At 49.1% G+C, this 25,298-nt stretch overlaps 1 protein-coding gene across 1 annotated transcript in view; it reads left to right on the forward strand.

Moving 5' to 3' along the window:
- The first annotated feature begins 2,992 nt into the window (after positions 1–2,992).
- PARP16 (poly(ADP-ribose) polymerase family member 16) overlaps positions 2,993–25,298 on the forward strand; it is a 49,911-nt gene continuing 27,605 nt past the window's right edge. The window contains exons 1-2 of the mRNA XM_082255401.1: positions 2,993–3,063; positions 22,909–23,097. Of these exons, the coding sequence (XP_082111527.1) occupies positions 22,945–23,097 (153 nt within the window). The 5' untranslated portion in view covers positions 2,993–3,063; positions 22,909–22,944. The remainder of the gene's footprint in view (positions 3,064–22,908; positions 23,098–25,298) is intronic.

Genomic DNA, 25,298 nt, shown 5'->3' on the forward strand with positions numbered 1-25,298 from the left:
CTGACTTTGCGGGGTTATACCGGGGTGATGCCTCTAGCTAGAGGCATCATCCAGGTACTGTTGTTTAGAGCCGGCGGTCGGCTTTCTGGCGGTAACGACCGATGCGGCTCGGGAGCAGCTCAATCGTTACACCGGCGAGCGGGAGGGGACGTCCTCCCCTCCTCCCGCCGCCTTCCGCCGTTCTGCTCGGGTCTCCCGTCCCACCGGGAAACCCAAGCACCCAGCCGGCACGTCCGCCGGCTGGATGGAGTCCCGATCTAAGCTGGAAGCGGCTTTGATCGGGTCTCCGATGACGTAACCCGGAGGCGGTGTCCATGGCCTCACTTCCGGGTTACTCTGCTGCTAAAGGCGGCAAATTCAAAAAGTGAATGTATTAAAAAATGCCGTTTTCTGCGTTTTGAATACATGGAAGTGCAGTGGAGGGGTTTGGGGTCTTTTAGACCCCCGATCCCTCCATAAAGAGTACCTGTCACTGCATATTACTGTCACAAGGGATGTTTACATTGCTTGTGACAGCAATAAAAGTGATCAGATTTTTTATTTTTTTTTTAAAAACCTGTGTTAAAATTGAAAAAAAAAGTAAATAAAATTAATAGGAAAAAAAAAAAAATGTAGCCGCCCCCGTCGCCATTGGCTCGTGCATGAAAGAAAACATATACTGAAGAAATAAAATCACTGTTCAAACCACACATGTGAGGTATCGCTGCGATCGTCAGAGCGTGAGCAATAATTAAAAAAAAAAAAAAAAAAAGAGCTACACTCTAAACTGGTAACCGTTAAAAAATTTTTAAAGCGTCACCTATGAAGATTTTTATTGACCGTAGTTTGTCGCCATTCCGCGGGTGTGCGCAGTTTTAAACCGTAACATGTTGGGTCTCTATTTACTCGGCGTGACATCATCTTTCACAAAATAGAAAAAATGGGCTAAATTTACTATTTAGTTTTTTTTTTAAATGCAGTGAAATGTGATTTTTGGTAATATTTCCAAAAAAATGGCGTTTGAAAGACCGCTGCGCAAATAAAAAATATTGCAATAACTGCCATTTTATTCTCCAGAGTCTTTGCTAAAAATATATATATAATGTTTGGGGGCTTTAAGTAGTTTTCTAGCAAAAAATACTGATTTTAACTTGTAAACAAAAAGTGTCAAAAATAGGCTTGGGGCTAAAGTGGTTAAAAAGGGAATTTCAAATTTAACCACTTAAGCCCCGGAAGATTTTACCCCCTTCCTGGCCAGGGGTTTTTTTGCGATTTTTTTACTGCGTGACTTTAACGGACAATTGCGCGGTCGTGCGACGCTGTACCTAAACAAATTTCACATCCTTTTTTTCCCACAAACAGAGCTTTCTTTTGGTTGTATTTGATCACCTGTGCGACCTCGGAGGTCGCCCCCCCCAAGTCAGATCGCCCCAGTGTGAACGGGGCCTAACTGTGATGGGACATGGCTACTGGTGTAAAAACAGAGATCAACGGTTCTACATAGTAGAACCGTCTGATCTCCATTTTTACACAGGGGAGAATGACAGGCGGCTTGTTTACATAAGCCGCCAGCCTTTCTCCCGCTCTACCGACGATCGTAGTGTGACCGGCGGACATCGGGTCCGCCGGTCACACGCCTGGACTCCTCTGTGAACGAGCCGAGGCGGGCGCGCGCTCGCCCGCTATTGGCTCAAAACCCGGTGACTGGCTAGCGACGTAGACCTACGTCACTCTGCCTGGCCGGGGCTGACTGCCGCAGTAAATATACTGTGCGCAGTCGGCAACCGGTTAAGGCCAAGGTAGCAGAGTTGGAATAAAGGCCCGTACACACGTAGCGATTGTCGGCCGTAAATATTCGGCCAACGTCCGATCGGCCGATTGTCGGCTTGTTAGTATGATGCTTCCGACAACCGACTGCGACTTTTCGGCCGAACAGAATCGGGTGTGCAGGCTTTAAAATTTTTGTTGGCCGACACCAGAACGGCCGATTGTTCCTCAGTCAGTACAGAATTCGGCCGACAAACAGCAGATTAGCAAGACTGGGCATGCTCAGAGAAGAAAAAACACACGGAAAGTTAACCATCACATGACATCACTTCTGAAGTTGGTTTTTGCTGGCCGAAAAAAATTTGTGTGCAGTCTAGAGCACATTCCAACCAACACAACAACACTGGACAAAAGACGGCCGATCGGTCGGCCGACAATCGTTGCGTGTGTACGAGGCTTAAGGGAAAGCGGCAGTGAAGTCCGTTTCCTTCTGCACTGCGCTTTGTGATTGGGCCGCAGTCTTCTGAGACCTGTGAAGTGTCCCGGAATGCTGCGGAAAAAGTAGGGAGGGGCCAAACTTCCGAAGAGGGAGCGGGTACCTGTCAAAGCTCGGTACCCCCCCCCCCCCCCCCGCCAAAAGGGGGCAAAAATGTGGTAGCGGAGGGGGTGGGATAGGAGGCAGTCAAGCGGAACTTCCCCTTATGGGTGGAAAAATAATCTCCTGCCATGAAGTCTCTGGTTTCAGGCACTTCCTGTTACGGGGTGACAACTATCTCCTAACTGTGCTCCAGTGTTGTCACCCGGTTACACACAATGCGCAGGCATGGTCCTCCGTTGTTACTAGGGGGGGGGGGGGGGTGTCAGTGCAGAGAATGAGGTGCAGACTCCATGGAGTGAAGATGCGTGTATAGGAAGGGTCTGCATGAGGCACACAGATACAACAACACAGTGAAAAGATTTATTTATTACAATAAAATGGTTTATAATACACGGTGACTACACTGGGTGTCCAGTCAGGGGTTCCACACATTGATTACACTGCTCTCTCTGGAGGGGGAGGAGCTCTGTCACCAGGGCAACGCTTTACTTTCACTTTACCACACAGCTCTGCATGTGAGTGTTTCGCCTCAGAACTACTTCTCCCAGAATCCTTCACGCAGGGGGGCCTCGCAAGGTCTGTCCGGAGCTGCCTGTTGCTAGGATCAGCCCGTTTTCAATGGTAGAGAGGGACAGGCAGTGCCAGGGACAGCCGGACACAGAGAGGACACGTCACCTGTGAGGAAATGAGAGGGATCAGAGTGTGAGGAGGAAGGAGAGGTGAGATCTATCTGTGTATTGTATGTGATTATTATATTGTATGGGAGATCATAGGAGAGGAGGGGGAGAATTACTAAAACGAAATTAAAATAATACAACTGGAGGGTGCAAAATCAGGAGCAACCAATCAGCTTCCAGGTTTTATTATCAAAGCTTAATTGAACAAACAGAAGTTAGAAGCTGATTGGCTGCCATGCAGAGCTGCACCAGGTTTTGCACTCTACAGTTTTAGTAAATCTCCCCCATTGGGTGTGGCAATCTGTAGGAGATCCGGGGGGATCTATGGGGCTGTGGGGGATCGCCATGGGTACTGAAAGGGCTATTTAACCACTTCAGCCCTGGAAGGATTTCCCCCTTTAATGACCAGGCCGTTTTTTGCGATTCGGCACTGCGTTACTTTAACCTCCCTGTCCCGATATTCCCGAGTGTGGGTCGGGGTTAATATAGTGTACCAAAAGGGGTAACTCCGAGCCACACTCGGGAATACCCCAGAATCACACTCACCTTCCCTGCGCTCCCCCGCTGTCCTCCTCCGCCGTCCTTCCCCGCTTTCCTTCCCCCCGTCCTCCCCCGCCATCCTCTGCCGTCCTCCCCCGCCGTCCTCTGCCGTCCTCCCCCGCTTCCTTCCCCGCCATCCTCTGCCGTCCTCTGCCGTCCTCCCCCGCTTTCCTTCCCCCCCGTCCTCCCCCCGCTTTCCTTCCCCCCCGTCCTCCCCTGCTGTCCTCCCCCGCTCCCCCACTTTCCTTCCCCCCGCCATCCTCCCCCACTTTCCTTCCCCCCCGTCCTCCTCCGCTTTCCTTCCCCCCCATCCTCCCCCGCCATCCTCTGCCGTCCTCCTCCGCCGTCCTCCCCCGCTGTCCTTCCCCCCATCCTCCGCCGTCCTCCCCCGCCGTCATCCTCTGCCATCCTCCCCCCGCTGTCCTTCCCCCCCCATCCTCTGCCGTCCTCCCCTGCTGTCCTCCCCAGCTGTCCTCCCCAGCCATCCTCCGCCGTCCTCCCCCGCCGTCCTCCTCCGCCCTCCTCCCCCGCTGTCCTCCTCCGCCGTCCTCCCCCGCCATCCTCCTCCACCGTCCTCCCCCGCTTTCCTTCCCCCCGTCCTCCCCCGCCATCCTCCACCGCTCCCCCGCTTTCCTTCCCCCCGTCCTCCCCCACTTTCCTTCCCCCCGTCCTCCTCCGCTTTCCTTCCCCCCGTCCTCCCCCGCCATCCTCCTCCGCCGTCCTCCCCCCGCTGTCCTCCCCCCCCCGTCCTCCGCCGTCCTCCCCCGCCGTCATCCTCTGCCGTCCTCCCCTGCTGTCCTCCCCAGCCATCCTCTGCCGTCCTCCCCCGCTGTCCTCCTCTGCCGTCCTCCCCCGCTGTCCTCCTCTGCCGTCCTCCCCCGCTGTCCTCCTCTGCTGTCCTCCCGCTGTCCTTCCATGTGCTCGGCCGATGCCGGCATCTGCCTTTCTGTTTCCCTTCCCTGCGAGCGTTGCAACGCAGTGGGGTGGAACCGGCGGCAATTTCAAAAGTGTAAGTCCCGGTTCACATTTGTGCGATGCGGGAATGCTGCGAATATACAGCGTGTTCCCACATCACATCCGCACCCCTGTCAGTTCACACTGCCATATGCGATACGCAGGGGGTGTCAATTAGAAGTTAACGACACCCCCAGATCAGATCGCATATCGCAGTGCGATCTGCAAGTTCACACAGGATCGGATCGCACTAATGTGAACCACTGTGCGAGTTAGGTGCGATTGCGGTGTGAATTCAGCCATGCAAACTGTATGGCTGAATTTGCACCGCACAGTAGGGCTGAACGATAGTTGATGTGATATAGACTATCGAGCTGCGAGTGTGAGCGATAGTCACATCGCTGAACATACGATAGGAGGCAGAAGTCGGGACGCACAGTGGTTGTAGAAGGTAGCAGAACACAAACCGACATCCTTCCCACACGTTCAGTCTGCCTGCCTGCAGCTAGTTCTCCTGACTGAGCGGTGAGCAGTGCGCCGTGAGCGGCTGCACAGCTAACCAATCACGCGTGGCTGCACAACTGATTGGTTCGCTGTGCCGCTACTCACGACGTGATTGGTTCGCTGTGCCACGCTCACCGCTCGGTCAAGAGAACTAAGTTGCAGGGCGGCAGACTGAACGTGTGGGACGGATGTCATGTAAGGCTGTGTTCTTCTACCTCCTACCACCACTGTGAGTCCCGACTCTGCCTTCCACACTGTCAGTGTCTTCTTAACCACTTAAAGCGGAGTTCCACCCAAAAGTGGAACTTCCGCTTTAGGGAGTCCTGACCCCCCGACATGCCACATTTGACATGTCATTTTTTTGGGGGGGGGGGCAGGTACCTAGTTTTGACAGGTACCGGCTCCCAATTCCGCTCGGAGTGCCGCGGCGCCCTGAGCGGAAGTTCTCCTCTCCCCCTCCCTCCCTGCAATCTTCTGGGACATGTCAAAGGTCCCAGAAGATTGCCGGCCAATCACGGCGCGCAGCGCAACTCGCGCATGTGCAGTGGGTACCCGGCTGTGAAGCCGCAAACTGTAACAGCCGGGTGCCCGCAGCAGTGATGCCGGCGCCGAGGGAGAGGATCGAGGCTTCGGGCGGCCGCATCGCTGGACCGTTGGACAGGTGAGTGAATGGCTGGAACTCTGCTTTAAGCCCCGGAAGATTTTACCCCCTTCCTGACCAGGGGGTATTTTGCGATTTGGCACTGCGTGACTTTAACGGACAATTGCGCGGTCGTGCGACGCTGTACCTAAACGAATTTGACGTCCTTTTTTTCCCACAAACAGAGCTTTCTTTTGGTGGTATTTGATCATCTGTGTGACTTTTTTGATCACGCGCTATAAACAAAAAAAAGCGACAATTTTGCAAAAATAACAATATTTTTCACATTTCTTTATATGAAATTCCCCCCCAAAAAAATGTAAAAATCAAAATTTTTTAACATTTTTAGGCCAATTTTTTTTTTTTTACCATATGTTTGGTAAAAAAAATCGCAAAAAGCGTATTTTGATTGGTTTGCGCAAAAGTTATTGCGTTTACTAACAAAGGGAAAGATTTTTGTCATTTTTGTTGTTTTTTTTTTAACGCGTAATGGCGGCGATCTGCGATTTTTTTTTTTTTGCTGTACTGCGACATTGGGGCGGACAGATCGGACCCTTGACTGACATTTTTGACACTTTTGGGGGTACCAGTGACATTACTGCAGTAATCAGTGCTATAAATATGCACTGTTACTGTAAAAATGACACTGGCAGGGAAGGGGTTAACTTTATTGGAGCGGAAGGGGTTATGTGTGTCCCTAGGGGCGTGTTTCTAACTGTGATTGGCTGTGGCTTGAGGTGTAGGAACAGTGATCAACGGTCCTACATAGTAGAACCGTATGATCACCATTCCTACACAGGGGAGAATGACAGGCGGCTTGTTTACATTAGCCGTCTGCCTTTCTCCCTCTCCACCGACAATCGCCGAGTGACCGGCGGACATCGGGTCTGCCGGTCACACGCGCGGGGGGTGTCTGTGACCGCGCGGGAGCGTGCCTCCGGCGGCGCGCGCTCGCTCCCTCCCTCCCTCCCCAGAGCCTCATAGGCTAGTGACGTATATATACGTCACTTTGCCTGTGAGGGGCTGACCGCCGCAGTATATGCACTTGCGGCGGTCGGCAAGTGGTTAACCTGCAGTTCCCATTCCACCCAGTTCCCTACAATAACATTAACCCTGGCCTGCCCTGGCTGTATGGTGCAATGACAATCAGAAGAAGGCTGCGCTGCTGCAATACTTCCATCCCATCCCTACAGTAACATTAACCCTGGCTGTCCCTGTATACAATCAGAAGAAGGCTGCTGCACTGATTGACGGCTCTCTCAATATCGCAATATATATTGTTGTAAAAAAAAAAATATCGCAATGTACTTTTTTTCCAATATTGTGCAGCCCTACCGCACAGAGATCGCATGTGATTTTAGGAGCAGTGCACTCTGAATTACATGTGATCTCTGTGATCGCACTAATGTGAACCGGCACTTAATACACCAAATGAGATGATAGAAAGCTGTGATTGGATTACACTGTATCATCCCATTTCACCACAGGATTTCACCTGGTGACTTTTCCAGTGCCCTGCCTGTGCTTTTCCAGTGCTTTGTGCCTGGAAAATAGAGAACGACCATGGCGTCCAAAAAGCGTTCTTTTTTTGCGCAAAAGCGCTTCTAGACAAACTGGAAAACAGCGACAGCGAAACAGAGTTACTTAAAGAACTGAGCGATAGCGATTCGTGGGAAAATTCATCATCAGGTACGGAAAGTGACAACAGCGACAATTCTGATGTCTCTTTCTGGCACATCGCTCTGTTGGAAATTCTGAAGAATCATTTGATATACTTAGGGAAAATAGTCAAAAATCCGAGGGGGTCTCACGCCTTGAGACCTATTGGATTTACACCCTGAAATCCTACCTGCTGAATGTGGAATGGGACATCAACGCCTTCATTAACCACTTCAATACTGGGCACTTTCACCCCCTTCCTGCCCAGGCCAATTTTCCCCTTTTAGCACTGTTGCATTTTGAATGACAATTGCTCGGTCATGCAACACTGTACCTACACCAAATTTATGTCATTTTCCCCCCACAAACAGAGCTTTCTTTTGGTGGTATTTGATCACCTCTGGGTTTTTTCCTTTTTGCTAAACAAATAAAAAAAGACCGAAAAGTTTGAAAAAAAAAAAAAAAACGTTTTTTTTGTTTATGATTAGTGTTGAGCGAACACGGACTGTATTATTCGTGTTCGTACCGAATAATTGGATTTTTTGTACCCGAACACGGACACGGACACTTTACTGTATGTTCGGGTAAAAATCCGTGTTCGGTCGTTTTATTTCCGGGTTTTGCATGCTTTGGCGCTCTTTTCATGGCGGGCTTTCAACAGCCAATCAACAATCGTTTAACTGGTGTGCCTTAAGCCATCCCAGCTATGCCTGCAAATGTCTCAGTAGCTGTGATTGGCCGTCTGAAGCATGTGACCAAGTCTTTATAAGTTCCAGGCAGCCGCAGCGTCTTCATTCTGCTGCTTAGATCAGGGACAGAGCACACATCAACGTGCTGGCTGCTGATTAGGGAAAGACAGGCAGGAAAAAACCATTTGTGTCCGGATAGAATTGAGGGACAGGTCGGAGTGTTTAGGCAGGGCGAGTTGTAGGCATTTTAGGGATAGAGTCTGCTGAATTATAGGGTCAGTGTCTTCTACAAACTGCAATCGATATTGCTGTGTGGGGGGTGGGGTCTGCACTCAATCCTGATCTACGATCTCTTCTCAATCCTGTTAGGGAGAGGCTGCTGCTGAATTTTAGGGAAACTGTGTTCTACAAACTACAATCGATATTGCTGTGTGGTGTGGGATAGGAGATAGGCAGGTGTCAGTGATCCACATCCATTTTTCTGTGTGTGAGCTGCAGTGAACACAATCTTTTTGGGCTGCAGTGAACACAATCTTTTTGGGGTGCAGTGAACAACATCCTTTTTGGGGTGCAGTGAACAAAATCTTTTTGGGGTGCAGTGAACAAAATCCTTTTTGGGGTGCAGTGAACAACATCCTTTTTGGGGGTGCAGTGAACACAATCTTTTTGGGGTGCAGTGAACAAAATCCTTTGTGGGGTGCAGTGAACACAATCTTTGTGGGGTGCAGTGAACACAATCTTTTTGGGGTGCAGTGAACAACATCCTTTTTGGGGTGCAGTGAACACAATCTTTGTGGGGTGCAGTGAACACAAATCTTTTTGGGGTGCAGTGAACAAAATCCTTTTTGGGGTGCAGTGAACACAATCTTTGTGGGGTGCAGTGAACACGATCTTTTTGGGGTGGAGTGAACAAAATCCTTTTTGGGGTGCAGTGAACAACATCCTTTTTGGGGTGCAGTGAACAAAATCCTTTGTGGGGTGCAGTGAACACTATCTTTGGGGGGTACAGTGAACACAATCTTTTTGGGGTGCAGTGAACAAAATCCTTTGTGGGGTGCAGTGAACAACATCCTTTGTGGGGTGCAGTGAACAACATCCTTTTTGGGGTGCAGTGAACAAAATCCTTTGTGGGGTGCAGTGAACACAATCTTTGTGGGGTGCAGTGAACACAATCTTTTTGGGGTGCAGTGAACAACATCCTTTTTGGGGTGCAGTGAACACAATCTTTGTGGGGTGCAGTGAACACAATCTTTGTGGGGTGCAGTGAACACAATCTTTTTGGGGTGCAGTGAACAAAATCCTTTTTGGGGTGCAGTGAACACAATCTTTGTGGGGTGCAGTGAACACAATCTTTTTGGGGTGGAGTGAACAAAATCCTTTTTGGGGTGCAGTGAACAACATCCTTTTTGGGGTGCAGTGAACAAAATCCTTTGTGGGGTGCAGTGAACAACATCCTTTGTGGGGTGCAGTGAACAACATCCTTTTTGGGGTGCAGTGAACACAATCTTTTTGGGGTGCAGTGAACAAAATCCTTTGTGGGGTGCAGTGAACACAATCTTTGTGGGGTGCAGTGAACACAATCTTTTTGGGGTGCAGTGAACAAAATCCTTTTTGGGGTGCAGTGAACAACATCCTTTTTGGGGTTCAGTGAACAAAATCCTTTTTGGGGTGCAGTGAACACAATCTTTTTGGGGTGCAGTGAACAAAATCCTTTGTGGGGCGCAGTGAACACAATCTTTTTGGGGTGCAGTGAACAAAATCCTTTTTGGGGTGCAGTGAACAACATCCTTTTTGGGGTGCAGTGAACACAATCTTTTTGGGGTGCAGTGAACCAAATCCTTTGTGGGGTGCAGTGAACACAATCTTTGTGGGGTACAGTGAACAGAATCTTTGTGGGGTGCAGTGAACACAATCTTTGGGGGGTACAGTGAACACAATCTTTTTGGGGTGCAGTGAACAAAATCCTTTTTGGGGTGCAGTGAACACAATCTTTGTGGGGTGCAGTGAACACAATCTTTTTGGGGTGGAGTGAACAAAATCCTTTTTGGGGTGCAGTGAACAACATCCTTTTTGGGGTGCAGTGAACAAAATCCTTTTTGGGGTGCAGTGAACACAATCTTTTTGGGGTGCAGTGAACAAAATCCTTTGTGGGGTGCAGTGAACACAATCTTTGTGGGGTACAGTGAACAGAATCTTTGTGGGGTGCAGTGAACACAATATTTGGGGGGTACAGTGAACACAATCTTTTTGGGGTGCAGTGAACAAAATCCTTTGTGGGGTGCAGTGAACACTATCTTTGGGGGGTACAGTGAACACAATCTTTTTGGGGTGCAGTGAACAAAATCCTTTGTGGGGTGCAGTGAACACAATCTTTGTGGGGTGCAGTGAACACAATCTTTTTGGGGTGCAGTGAACAAAATCCTTTTTGGGGTGCAGTGAACAACATCCTTTTTGGGGTGCAGTGAACACAATCTTTTTGGGGTGCAGTGAACAAAATCCTTTGTGGGGTGCAGTGAACACAATCTTTGTGGGGTACAGTGAACAGAATCTTTGTGGGGTGCAGTGAACACAATCTTTGGGGGGTACAGTGAACACAATCTTTTTGGGGTGCAGTGAACAAAATCCTTTGTGGGGTGCAGTGAACACAATCTTTGGGGGGTACAGTGAACACAATCTTTTTGGGGTGCAGTGAACAAAATCCTTTGTGGGGTGCAGTGAACACAATCTTTGTGGGGTGCAGTGAACACAATCTTTTTGGGGTGCAGTGAACAAAATCCTTTTTGGGGTGCAGTGAACAACATCCTTTTTGGAGTGCAGTGAACACAATCTTTTTGGGGTGCAGTGAACACAATCTTTTTGGGGTGCAGTGAACAACATCCTTTTTGGGGTGCAGTGAACACAATCTTTTTGGGGTGCAGTGAACAAAATCCTTTGTGGGGTGCAGTGAACACAATCTTTGTGGGGTGCAGTGAACACAATCTTTTTGGGGTGCAGTGAACAACATCCTTTTTGGGGTGCAGTGAACACAATCTTTGTGGGGTGCAGTGAACACAAATCTTTTTGGGGTGCAGTGAACAAAATCCTTTTTGGGGTGCAGTGAACACAATCTTTGTGGGGTGCAGTGAACACAATCTTTTTGGGGTGGAGTGAACAAAATCCTTTTTGGGGTGCAGTGAACAACATCCTTTTTGGGGTGCAGTGAACAAAATCCTTTGTGGGGTGCAGTGAACACTATCTTTGGGGGGTACAGTGAACACAATCTTTTTGGGGTGCAGTGAACAAAATCCTTTGTGGGGTGCAGTGAACAACATCCTTTTTGGGGTGCAGTGAACAAAATCCTTTGTGGGGTGCAGTGAACACAATCTTTGTGGGGTGCAGTGAACACAATCTTTTTGGGGTGCAGTGAACAACATCCTTTTTGGGGTGCAGTGAACACAATCTTTGGTAAAAAAAATCGCAAAAAGCGTATTTTGATTGGTTTGCGCAAAAGTTATTGCGTTTACTAACAAAGGGAAAGATTTTTGTCATTTTTGTTGTTTTTTTTTTAACGCGTAATGGCGGCGATCTGCGATTTTTTTTTTTTTTGCGGGACTGCGACATTGGGGCGGACAGATCGGACCCTTGACTGACATTTTTGACACTTTTGGGGGTACCAGTGACATTACTGCAGTAATCAGTGCTATAAATATGCACTGTTACTGTAAAAATGACACTGGCAGGGAAGGGGTTAACTTTATTGGAGCGGAAGGGGTTATGTGTGTCCCTAGGGGCGTGTTTCTAACTGTGATTGGCTGTGGCTTGAGGTGTAGGAACAGTGATCAACGGTCCTACATAGTAGAACCGTATGATCACCATTCCTACACAGGGGAGAATGACAGGCGGCTTGTTTACATTAGCCGTCTGCCTTTCTCCCTCTCCACCGACAATCGCCGAGTGACCGGCGGACATCGGGTCTGCCGGTCACACGCGCGGGGGGTGTCTGTGACCGCGCGGGAGCGTGCCTCCGGCGGCGCGCGCTCGCTCCCTCCCTCCCTCCCCAGAGCCTCATAGGCTAGTGACGTATATATACGTCACTTTGCCTGTGAGGGGCTGACCGCCGCAGTATATGCACTTGCGGCGGTCGGCAAGTGGTTAACCTGCAGTTCCCATTCCACCCAGTTCCCTACAATAACATTAACCCTGGCCTGCCCTGGCTGTATGGTGCAATGACAATCAGAAGAAGGCTGCGCTGCTGCAATACTTCCATCCCATCCCTACAGTAACATTAACCCTGGCTGTCCCTGTATACAATCAGAAGAAGGCTGCTGCACTGATTGACGGCTCTCTCAATATCGCAATATATATTGTTGTAAAAAAAAAAATATCGCAATGTACTTTTTTTCCAATATTGTGCAGCCCTACCGCACAGAGATCGCATGTGATTTTAGGAGCAGTGCACTCTGAATTACATGTGATCTCTGTGATCGCACTAATGTGAACCGGCACTTAATACACCAAATGAGATGATAGAAAGCTGTGATTGGATTACACTGTATCATCCCATTTCACCACAGGATTTCACCTGGTGACTTTTCCAGTGCCCTGCCTGTGCTTTTCCAGTTCTTTGTGCCTGGAAAATAGAGAACGACCATGGCGTCCAAAAAGCGTTCTTTTTTTGCGCAAAAGCGCTTCTAGACAAACTGGAAAACAGCGACAGCGAAACAGAGTTACTTAAAGAACTGAGCGATAGCGATTCGTGGGAAAATTCATCATCAGGTACGGAAAGTGACAACAGCGACAATTCTGATGTCTCTTTCTGGCACATCGCTCTGTTGGAAATTCTGAAGAATCATTTGATATACTTAGGGAAAATAGTCAAAAATCCGAGGGGGTCTCACGCCTTGAGACCTATTGGATTTACACCCTGAAATCCTACCTGCTGAATGTGGAATGGGACATCAACGCCTTCATTAACCACTTCAATACTGGGCACTTTCACCCCCTTCCTGCCCAGGCCAATTTTCCCCTTTTAGCACTGTTGCATTTTGAATGACAATTGCTCGGTCATGCAACACTGTACCTACACCAAATTTATGTCATTTTCCCCCCACAAACAGAGCTTTCTTTTGGTGGTATTTGATCACCTCTGGGTTTTTTCCTTTTTGCTAAACAAATAAAAAAAGACCGAAAAGTTTGAAAAAAAAAAAAAAACGTTTTTTTTGTTTATGATTAGTGTTGAGCGAACACGGACTGTATTATTCGTGTTCGTACCGAATAATTGGATTTTTTGTACCCGAACACGGACACGGACACTTTACTGTATGTTCGGGTAAAAATCCGTGTTCGGTCGTTTTATTTCCGGGTTTTGCATGCTTTGGCGCTCTTTTCATGGCGGGCTTTCAACAGCCAATCAACAATCGTTTAACTGGTGTGCCTTAAGCCATCCCAGCTATGCCTGCAAATGTCTCAGTAGCTGTGATTGGCCGTCTGAAGCATGTGACCAAGTCTTTATAAGTTCCAGGCAGCCGCAGCGTCTTCATTCTGCTGCTTAGATCAGGGACAGAGCACACATCAACGTGCTGGCTGCTGATTAGGGAAAGACAGGCAGGAAAAAACCATTTGTGTCCGGATAGAATTGAGGGACAGGTCGGAGTGTTTAGGCAGGGCGAGTTGTAGGCATTTTAGGGATAGAGTCTGCTGAATTATAGGGTCAGTGTCTTCTACAAACTGCAATCGATATTGCTGTGTGGGGGGTGGGGTCTGCACTCAATCCTGATCTACGATCTCTTCTCAATCCTGTTAGGGAGAGGCTGCTGCTGAATTTTAGGGAAACTGTGTTCTACAAACTACAATCGATATTGCTGTGTGGTGTGGGATAGGAGATAGGCAGGTGTCAGTGATCCACATCCATTTTTCTGTGTGTGAGCTGCAGTGAACACAATCTTTTTGGGCTGCAGTGAACACAATCTTTTTGGGGTGCAGTGAACAACATCCTTTTTGGGGTGCAGTGAACAAAATCTTTTTGGGGTGCAGTGAACAAAATCCTTTTTGGGGTGCAGTGAACAACATCCTTTTTGGGGGTGCAGTGAACACAATCTTTTTGGGGTGCAGTGAACAAAATCCTTTGTGGGGTGCAGTGAACACAATCTTTGTGGGGTGCAGTGAACACAATCTTTTTGGGGTGCAGTGAACAACATCCTTTTTGGGGTGCAGTGAACACAATCTTTGTGGGGTGCAGTGAACACAAATCTTTTTGGGGTGCAGTGAACAAAATCCTTTTTGGGGTGCAGTGAACACAATCTTTGTGGGGTGCAGTGAACACAATCTTTTTGGGGTGGAGTGAACAAAATCCTTTTTGGGGTGCAGTGAACAACATCCTTTTTGGGGTGCAGTGAACAAAATCCTTTGTGGGGTGCAGTGAACACTATCTTTGGGGGGTACAGTGAACACAATCTTTTTGGGGTGCAGTGAACAAAATCCTTTGTGGGGTGCAGTGAACAACATCCTTTGTGGGGTGCAGTGAACAACATCCTTTTTGGGGTGCAGTGAACAAAATCCTTTGTGGGGTGCAGTGAACACAATCTTTGTGGGGTGCAGTGAACACAATCTTTTTGGGGTGCAGTGAACAACATCCTTTTTGGGGTGCAGTGAACACAATCTTTGTGGGGTGCAGTGAACACAATCTTTTTGGGGTGCAGTGAACAAAATCCTTTTTGGGGTGCAGTGAACACAATCTTTGTGGGGTGCAGTGAACACAATCTTTTTGGGGTGGAGTGAACAAAATCCTTTTTGGGGTGCAGTGAACAACATCCTTTTTGGGGTGCAGCGAACAAAATCCTTTGTGGGGTGCAGTGAACAACATCCTTTGTGGGGTGCAGTGAACAACATCCTTTTTGGGGTGCAGTGAACACAATCTTTTTGGGGTGCAGTGAACAAAATCCTTTGTGGGGTGCAGTGAACACAATCTTTGTGGGGTGCAGTGAACACAATCTTTTTGGGGTGCAGTGAACAAAATCCTTTTTGGGGTGCAGTGAACAACATCCTTTTTGGGGTGCAGTGAACAAAATCCTTTTTGGGGTGCAGTGAACACAATCTTTTTGGGGTGCAGTGAACAAAATCCTTTGTGGGGTGCAGTGAACACAATCTTTTTGGGGTGCAGTGAACAAAATCCTTTTTGGGGTGCAGTGAACAACATCCTTTTTGGGGTGCAGTGAACAAAATCCTTTTTGGGGTGCAGTGAACACAATCTTTTTGGGGTGCAGTGAACCAAATCCTTTGTGGGGTGCAGTGAACACAATCTTTGTGGGGTACAGTGAACAGAATCTTTGTGGGGTGCAGTGAACACAATCTTTGGGGGGTACAGTGAACACAATCTTTTTGGGGTGCAGTGAACAAAATCCTTTTTGGGGTGCAGTGAACACAATCTTTGTGGGGTGCAGTGAACACAATCTTTTTGGGGTGGAGTGAACAAAATCCTTTTTGGGGTGCAGTGAACAACATCCTTTTTGGGGTGCAGTGAACAAAATCCTTTTTGGGGTGCAGTGAACACAATCTTTTTGGGGTGCAGTGAACAAAATCCTTTGTGGGGTGCAGTGAACACAATCTTTGTGGGGTACAGTGAACAGAATCTTTGTGGGGTGCAGTGAACACAATATTTGGGGGGTACAGTGAACACAATCTTTTTGGGGTGCAGTGAACAAAATCCTTTGTGGGGTGCAGTGAACACTATCTTTGGGGGGTACAGTGAACACAATCTTTTTGGGGTGCAGTGAACAAAATCCTTTGTGGGGTGCAGTGAACACAATCTTTGTGGGGTGCAGTGAACACAATCTTTTTGGGGTGCAGTGAACAAAATCCTTTTTGGGGTGCAGTGAACAACATCCTTTTTGGGGTGCAGTGAACACAATCTTTTTGGGGTGCAGTGAACAAAATCCTTTGTGGGGTGCAGTGAACACAATCTTTGTGGGGTACAGTGAACAGAATCTTTGTGGGGTGCAGTGAACACAATCTTTGGGGGGTACAGTGAACACAATCTTTTTGGGGTGCAGTGAACAAAATCCTTTGTGGGGTGCAGTGAACACAATCTTTGGGGGGTACAGTGAACACAATCTTTTTGGGGTGCAGTGAACAAAATCCTTTGTGGGGTGCAGTGAACACAATCTTTGTGGGGTGCAGTGAACACAATCTTTTTGGGGTGCAGTGAACAAAATCCTTTTTGGGGTGCAGTGAACAACATCCTTTTTGGAGTGCAGTGAACACAATCTTTTTGGGGTGCAGTGAACACAATCTTTTTGGGGTGCAGTGAACAAAATCCTTTGTGGGTGCAGTGAACACAATCTTTGTGGGGTACAGGGAACACAATCTTTGTGGGGTACAGGGAACAGAATCTTTGTGGGGTGCAGTGAACACAATCTTTGGGGGGTACAGTGAACACAATCTTTTTGGGGTGCAGTGAACAAAATCCTTTTAGGGTGCAGTGAACACAATCTTTGTGGGGTGCAGTGAACAAAATCCTTTTTGAGGTGCAGTGAACACAATCTTTGTGGGGTGCAGTGAACACAATCTTTGTGGGGTACAGTGAACACAATCTCATACTTCTGAAGATTTGAGGGTGCTGCCTGTTCCATACTCCTCCTCCTACTGCTCAACCATCCTTTTAGGGGTACAAACAATAGTAATTGGGGCCTAGTGTGGTGGTGTACGTGTGAGATACATACACTTTCTTTTTGATCATATTTTCTATTCCGCTATTCAATTAAATCCTTTGGGGATCAATTAAATTGCGTGATAGTCTGTGTCGGTACGTGTGAGATCCACCTTTCCAAGTTTTTGGGGTTCATCTCATACTTCTGAAGATTTGAGGGTGCTGCCTGTTCCATACTCCTCCTCCTACTGCTCAACCATCCTTTTAGGGGTACAAACAATAGTAATTGGGGCCTAGTGTGGTGGTGTACGTGTGAGATACATACACTTTCTTTTTGATCATATTTTCTATTCCGCTATTCAATAAAAACCTTTGAGGATCAATTGAATTGCGGGATAGTCTGTGTCGGTACGTGTGAGATCCACCTCTCCAAGTTTTTGAGGTTCATCTCATACTTCTGAAGATTTGAGGGTGCTGTCTGTTCCATACTCCTCCTACTCCTCATCCATCCTTTTAGGGGTAGAAACAATAGTAATTGGGGCCTAGTGTGGTGGTGTACGTGCGAGATACATACACTTTTTTGGATCATATTTCCTATTCCGCTATTCAATAAAAACCTTTCTAGGTCAAGATCTTAAATTACAGAAATATGAGGAGACCGTCAAATAAGGGCCGTGGCCTGGGTCGTGGTGCTGCTGGTAGAGCTCCTGTTGCAAGGAGAGGACGTGGTCGATCTGTGCCAGCTACACGCACAAGTGAAACACCTTCCTCAAGTGTGAGTAGGCGACAGAACCTGCATCAGTATTTGGTAGGGCATCATACGCCCCTAGAAGTGATGAGGCCAGAACAAGTGGAGGCGATAGTAGATTGGTTTGCTGCTGACAGTGCCTCCAGTTCCTTCACATTGTCTCCCACCCAGTCTACTGCAGAAAGGTCACAGTTGGCACCTGCAGCCGATGTCCAACCGTCTTTCACCTCACCCCCTTGCAAATCAGGCAAGCAGTCTGAGCCCCAAGCCATACAGCAGTCTCTTCTTCTTTTTGATGACTCTGTCAGCAGGGTTTCCCAGGGCCATCCACCTAGCCCTGCCCCAGAAGTGGAAGAGATTGAGTGCAGCGATGCCCAACCACTTATTTCTCAAGATGAGTACATGCAAGGATCATCGCAGCACGTCTCCGATGATGACGAAACGCAGGTGCCAACTGCTGCGGCGTTCAGCATTGTGGAGACCGACAAGGAGGGCAGGGGTGAAGACTGGGTGGAAGATGATGTGGAGGACGATGAGGTCCTCGACCCCACATGGAATGAACGTCATGCAGGTGACCTGAGTAGTTTGGAGGAAGAGGCGGTGGTCGCACAGAGCCACCAGCACAGCAGAAGAGGGAGCAGGGTGCAGAAGCGGAGCGGCCGTGCCCTAGACACTACGCCCGCTACTGCCCAACGCAGCAAGGGAACGAGCGCACCAAAGTCAGCTCAAAGGAGTTCTCTAGCGTGGAAGTTCTTTAGAAAATGTGCTGATGACAGGACACGAGTGGTTTGCACCCTGTGCAATCAGAGCTTGAAGCGAGGCATAAACCTTCTCAACCTGAGCACAACCTGCATGATCAGGCATCTAAGTGCAAAGCACGAGCTGCAGTGGAGTACACACCTTCAAAACCAAGAAACGTCTCTGGCTCATCCTGCTTCCTCTTCTGCTGCAGTCTCGGCCGCTCCAGCCACATCTGTAGTGATACCGGCACCTGCCACCCCGCAAACAGACGATCTGTCAGCAACACCACCACCTGGGTCACCAACAACCATCTCCACAATGTCCCGTGGAAGCGTTCAGCTTTCCATCTCCCAAACACTTGAGAGGAAGAGGAAGTACCCCCCTACCCACCCGCGATCCCTGGCCCTGAATGCCAGCATTTCAAAATTATTGGCCTTTGAAATGCTGTCATTCCGTCTGGTGGAGACGCACAGTTTTAAAAACCTTATGTCGGTGGCTGTCCCACAGTACGTCGTGCCCAGCCGCCACTACTTTTCCAGGCAAGCCATCCCTTCCCTGCACAACCAAGTGGGGGAAAAAATCAGGTGTGCACTGCGCAACGCCATCTGTGCCAAGGTCCACCTAACTACCGTTACGTGGACCAGTAAGCACGGTCAGGGGCGTTATATCTCCCTAACGGCACACTGGGTAAATGCAGTGGCGGATGGGCCTGAGGCGGATAGCAATTTGGCGCATGTCCTTCCACCACCGAGGATTGCAGGGCGCTTCAGTTTGCCTCCTGTTCCTAACTCCTCCTACTCCGCTTCCTCATCCTCTACCGCCTCCTCATCCGGACAGCGTAACACCTTCACCACCAACTTCAGCACGGCCAGGGGTAAACGACAGCAGGCAGTTTTACAACTTGCCTGTTTGGGGGACAAACCACACACCGTGCAGGAGTTGTGGAGGAGCATGGAACAGCAGACAAATGAGTGGTTGCTGCCAGCGAGCCTCAAGCCCGGCCTTGTGGTGTGCGATAATGGGCGAAATCTCATAGCAGCTCTGGGCCTAGCCGGTTTGACGCACATCCCTTGCCTGGCGCATGTGCTGAATTTGGTGGTGCAGAGGTTCCTTAAAAACTACCCCGATATGTCAGAGCTGCTGCAGAAAGTGCGGGCCGTCTGTGCGCACTTTCGGCATTCTCACCCTGCTGCTGCTCGCCTGGCAGCGCTGCAGCGTAACTTCGGCCTTCCCGCTCACCGCCTCATATGTGACGTGCCCACAAGGTGGAACTCCACCTTGCACATGCTGGAAAGACTGTGCGAGCAGCAGCAGGCCATAGTGGAGTTTCAGCTGCAGCACGCACGCGTGAGTCGCTCTGCGGAACAGCACCACTTCACCACCAATAACTGGGCCTCCATGCGAGACCTGTGTGCCTTGTTGCGCTGTTTTGAGTACTCCACCAACATGGCCAGTGGCAATGACGCCGTTCTCAGCTTAACTATCCCACTTCTATGCCTCCTTGAAAAAACAATTCGGGCGATGATGGAAGAGGATGTGGCACAGGATGAGGAGGAGGAGGAGGAGGATGAAGAGGTAACATTTCCAAGGCTTTCAGGACAGTCATTCGCAAGGGGCTCCGAGGGTGGGTTCCTGCACACACAAACGCCAGGGACACAATTGTCCAGCAGGGGCACAGTTCTGGAGGATGAGGAGGAGGAGGAGCTGGAGGAGGAGATGGAACCATGTTCACAGCAGGGTGGCACCCAGGCCAGCTCATGGCCATCACTGGTGCGTGGCTGGGGGGATACAGAGGACACGGACGATACACCTCCCACAGAGGACAGCCTTTCGTTGCCTCTGGGCAGCCTGGCACACATGAGCGATTACATGCTGCAGTGTCTCCACAACGACCGCCGAGTTGCCCACATTCTAACTTGTGCTGATTACTGGGTGGCCACGCTGCTGGATCCCCGTTACAAGGACAACGTACCGTCCTTAATTCACTCACTGGAGCGCGATCGCAAGATGCGCGAGTACAAGCGCACGCTGGTAGACGCCATGCTGCTGGCATTCCCATCTGACAGCGGGGCCGCAGTGGAAGCACAAGGCAGAGGAGGAGGAGGAGGAGGTCGCCAACGCAACCAGGGCACCGCCAGCACCTCAGAAGGCAGGGTTAGCATGGCCGAAATGTGGAAAAGCTTTGTCAGCACGCCACAACAAACAGCAGCACCAGCAGCTCAGATGGAACGTCTTAGCAGGAGGCAGCATTTTACCAACATGGTGGAGCAGTATGTGTGCACACGCCTACATGTAGTGAATGAGGGGTCTGCCCCCTTCAACTTCTGGGTCTCCAAATTGGGCACATGGCCTGAGCTTGCCCTTTACGCCTTGGAGGTGCTGGCGTGCCCTGCAGCCAGTGTATTATCTGAACGGGTATTTAGCACGGCTGGGGGCGTTATAACAGACAAGCGCAGCCGCCTGTCCAGAGACAATGTGGACAAGCTCACGTTCATTAAAATGAACCAGGCATGGATCCCACGGGACTTTTCCGTACCTTGTGCAGAATAGCAATGGATACCGACCTTACCCAGCCATTGTTCCATTTTTGCTCTTTCTCACTCTTTTGGGGTGTACCCTCATTTAAAATTTGTGAAAAGAAGCAGTGTTGGCTACCTCGTCCTCCTCCTCAGGGCCAGATTAACGTAGGGGCTATTGGAGCTGCAGCTCCAGGCCCCTACCTTTTATATAGGCCCCGGTTTGGCCATATTCACTGTTCACCGCTCTTCTGTCACTTGTAAACACAGAAGTCTGGCTCCTATGCTCGCTTCCCCAGGCAGCACCCTCAGAACCTCCCCACACAGCGCGAAGGCCGGACAAGGAGGGACAGTTGCCGATGCATGGATGTGTTTATGGGCTTCAGAGACAGCATCCCATGTTGAATTAGGCATGCATGGCTGCACCCTTCCTCCTCTGGGTGCATGGCAAGGCACGGCCCTTAAGGCCCTTCAAAATCCTCAGCACCAAGCCCATGATGCTCTTAATCCGGCCCTGGTCCTCCTCCACCGCCGCTTCCACCTACACCACCCATAGGTGTGCGCAGCCTATTGCATTAAGGTGTGCACCCCAAAGTTGAAATACACATGCATGTGTTTGCCAGCAGGGAGAGTAATGTATCGGGGCCATGTACCTGTAGGCAAAGAGAAATAGAGCAGAGCAGGTCCGAGGGAGATCTTTCCCATCTCCTCACTGGCAATGCTATGTGCCCTAGGTGATTAGGGTGTGCCCAGGCACACCCGGCACACCCTGTGCGCATGCCTATGTCACCGCCACATCCACCACCACCTCAACCTCCCTACTACTCCATATGGGCCTCGTCCTTCAGAGATGAAGAAGAACATTGTTTTATTTTTCTGTTTTTTTTTGTTGTTTTAAGTTATTTCCCTATCCACATTTGTTTGCAGAGCACTTGCCATGCTCTTAATTACGTTTTGCTGCCATTTGCAGCACTCTAGCCCTTTCCTTTGGTGTTTTAGAGCCATTTTAGTGCCTTAAAGTTCGGGTCCCCATTGACTTCAATGGGGTTCGGTGTCCGGGAAAAGTTCGGTAAAAGTCCGGGACACGGACCCAGACTTTTTTTAAAGTTCGGCCGAACCCGCCGAACACGGACATCCAGGTGTCCGCTCAACCCTATTTATGATATACAATTTTGTAAATAAATAATTTTTTCCTGCACTGATGAGACTGCACTGATGGGGTGGCACTGATGGGGTGGCAATGATGAGGCGGCACTGATAGGTAGCACTGATAGGCGGCACTGCTGGGCACTGATAGGCGGCACTAATGGGCACTGATAGGCGGCACTTATCGGCACTGACAGGCGGCACTGATGGGCACTAATGGGCACTAATAGGCGGCACTGGTGGGCAATAATGGGCACTGGTGGGCGACACTGATAGATGGCAATGATGGGTACTTGTGGGCAGCACTGATAGGGAGGGCACTGGCGGGCAGCACTGATGGGGAGGGAAATGGGGGGCCCCCTGAGCCCTGATTGCCATCCCTGGTGGCCATAGTGGGCATCCCTGGGGTCATGGGTGGGCATCCCTGGTGGTTCTAGTGGCACCCCCCCCGAGGGTCTTCACTGGTAATCAATGATCTGATTACCAGTGCCAACCCCCCCCCCCTGTCAGGGGAGCCACCGATCGGCGCTCCTTTACTCGTGCCTGTCAGGCATGAACTAAGGAAAGCCGATCAACGGCTCTTCCTATTTACCATGTGACCAGCCATGATTGGACATGGCTGGTCACATGGTAAAGAGCCTACGTCAGTAGGCTCTTTACCGAGATCGGAGATGCAGGGTGTCAGGCTGACACCTCGCATGACCGATCGCCATCATATGACGTCCGGTCAGGATAATACAACCACATTCCCGCCGTCAATCTGCTATAGGGCGGGCGGGAAGTGGTTAATACCTTTTTTTACAGTTCTTCAAGTAACTCCGTTTCGCTGTTTTCCAGTTTGTCTAAAAGCTCTTTTGCGCAATAAGAACGCTTTTTGGACGCCATGGTCGTTCTCTATTTTCCAGGCACAAAGAACTGGAAAAGCACAGGCAGGGCACTGGAAAAGTCACCGGGCTGACCGGAAGGGAACCGGAAGACAGGTGTCGGCATCTGCCGAGCACACAGCGGGAGGACGGCGGGGATCGCAGGGGAAGGATGGACTTGTCCAAGTTCTCTTGTCTTCACTTCTTTACCGATTACTGTTGGTGTGAAGCCCCTTCTCATCATTTGTATTTCTCTTTTTGCAGAGTGACTCCAGAGACGCCTGTGGCTGGAATAAAGCGATGGTGGAGCACGTTATTGCCAGGGACCCACTAGCAGCGGATTTGAAATGTAGCCTCTTCATGTCTGCTCTGAAGAGCTATAAAAGAGACTCGGTGCTAAGGCCATTCCCTTCATTCTATGCCAGCGACCAGTACAAGGATTTCGATGCATTGGTAGGAAATCACAACTGAAATTAATTCCTATTATTTCCCAGGATCTTGCTTTATTTCAGATGTTTATTTCTGACAACTCCCAGATCTTTTTTTCCAAAAGCATTTGTCAATATGCCTACACTACTGCGCTATCCACACCCTGAAAATTGTGAAAAAATAAAATGATAAATGTAAATACATTAAAAAGCACTTCAAGACCGCAATACGTATATATCTTGCGGTTTTGAAGCGAATTACCGGGGCTATGGCTGCAGCTGTCAGCCATAGCCCCGTATTGTTTTTTTTTTTGTCGGTGATTCGGTTTCTGCTAAAAGCGATCCGTGCAGCTGGTTTACCACTGGATCGCTTTTAGAAGCAGCGGGGGGAGTCACCCTCCTTCTGCCGCTCTTCAGTGTTTCTTGGGCTTACCATTCTCACCAAAGAGCATGGGAAAAGATCTGGCGGATCAGATGGCTGCTCATAGAGGTGAAGAGAGACCAGATTGTTTCTGATCACCTCTATGATCTAGGAGGACCCGAGCGACATCATGACTTCACTTCCAGTTTAGGGCAGATGTAAACCATTTTTTTTTGAAAAGCATTAGGTCTATTTTTTTTTTTTTTGATCTGATGCTTTTAAGGGTAGTGGGGAGATCTGGGGTCTTAGGCCCCGTTCACACTGGGGCGACGCTACTTTGCCGGGCGACCTCATAGGTCGCGGCGCGCTGCTCGCACCGCGACCTCGGAGCGGCCGACACGGACTTCATAACATTGAAGTCTATGCAGGTCGCCCCAAAGAAGCTCCGAACCCTTTTTCTAAGTCGGAGCGACTTGTGTCGCTCCTATTAGAACGGGTCCGCAGCTTCTCTACGGAAGGCGACCTGTCAGGCGACCAGGTCGCCTGACAGGTCGCCCCAGTGTGAACGGGGGCTTAAAGACCCCAGATGTCTCCAAAAAGAGGACCTGTCGTGCTTTGTTGTTATCACAAGGGATGTTTACATTTCTTGTAATAGCAATAAAAGCGATCAACATTTTTTTAAGTGTCGGTTCACACTATGGCGATCTGACTTCGGCGCGACTTGCACGGACTTCACATAATGGAAGTCAATGCAAGTCGCTCCGAGGTCGCCCCGAAGTAGTACAGGAACTATTTTCTAAGTCGGAGCGACTTGAGTCGCTCCTATTAGAACGGTTCCCGTAGCACAGAATGGACTGCGACTTGTCAGGCTGACAAGTCTCCTGACAAGTCGCGGTAGTGTGAACCGGGGCTTAAGGGACTGTGTGAAAAAAAAAATTGTTTTAATAAACAAAATAATTAAAAAACATTTTTTTAAGCACCCCTGTCCCCCTGTGCTCCCACGCAGAGCGAACACATACTTAGCTCCCGAACGCATATGTAAACGGTGTTCATACCACAAATGTGAGATATTGCTGCAAACGCTAGAGCAAGAGCAATAATTCTAGCACCAGACCTACTTTCTAACTCCAAACTGGTAACCTGTAAAAAAATTTGAAAGCGCCACCTATATAGATTTTTAAGTATGGTAGTCTGTCTCCATTCCACGAGCGTGTGCAGTTTGAAAGCCTGACACATTAGGTATCTTTTTACTCCTTTATGCTCTTGAGACTGTGCTAGGAGACACAACAAACCTCCTGGCAATGGCACATATTGATGTGCCATCCTGGAGGAGTTGGACTGCCTGTGAATCGCCTCATGCTTCCAGTAGTGACACTGACTCTAGCCAAATTCAAAACTAGTGGAAAACAGAAAAATGAGTAGGGAAAAAAATGTCAGTGGCTCCACCTGTTTTGAAGGTCGTCCCATTGTTGCCCATCTAATGCACCTGTTGTTAACTTAAAATTAACACCAAAGCAGCTAAAACTGATTAACAACCCCCTCTGCTCCTTAACTGACCAGATCAATATCCCAGGAGTTTAATTGACTTGATGCTATACTTTGATTAAAAAGTGTTCCTTTATTTTTTTTTTGAGCGGTATATACAGTATATATATATATAAAATGTTTGGGGGGTTCTAAGTAATTTTCTAGCAAAATATTTCTAGAAAAATACAGATTTTTACATGTAGGAGTGAAGTGTCAGAATAGGCCTTATCCTGAAATGGTTAATGAATTGATGATCAGCGCCTTTGTCTACCATAAAAAAAAGAGTTGTTGCTATGGTTGTCACATCTATGTAATGTAAATGGAAGGGGTAAACACCG

Source organism: Pelophylax lessonae (assembly GCF_965119305.1).
Source record: "Pelophylax lessonae genome assembly, chromosome: 4".
NCBI lineage: Eukaryota > Metazoa > Chordata > Amphibia > Anura > Ranidae > Pelophylax > Pelophylax lessonae.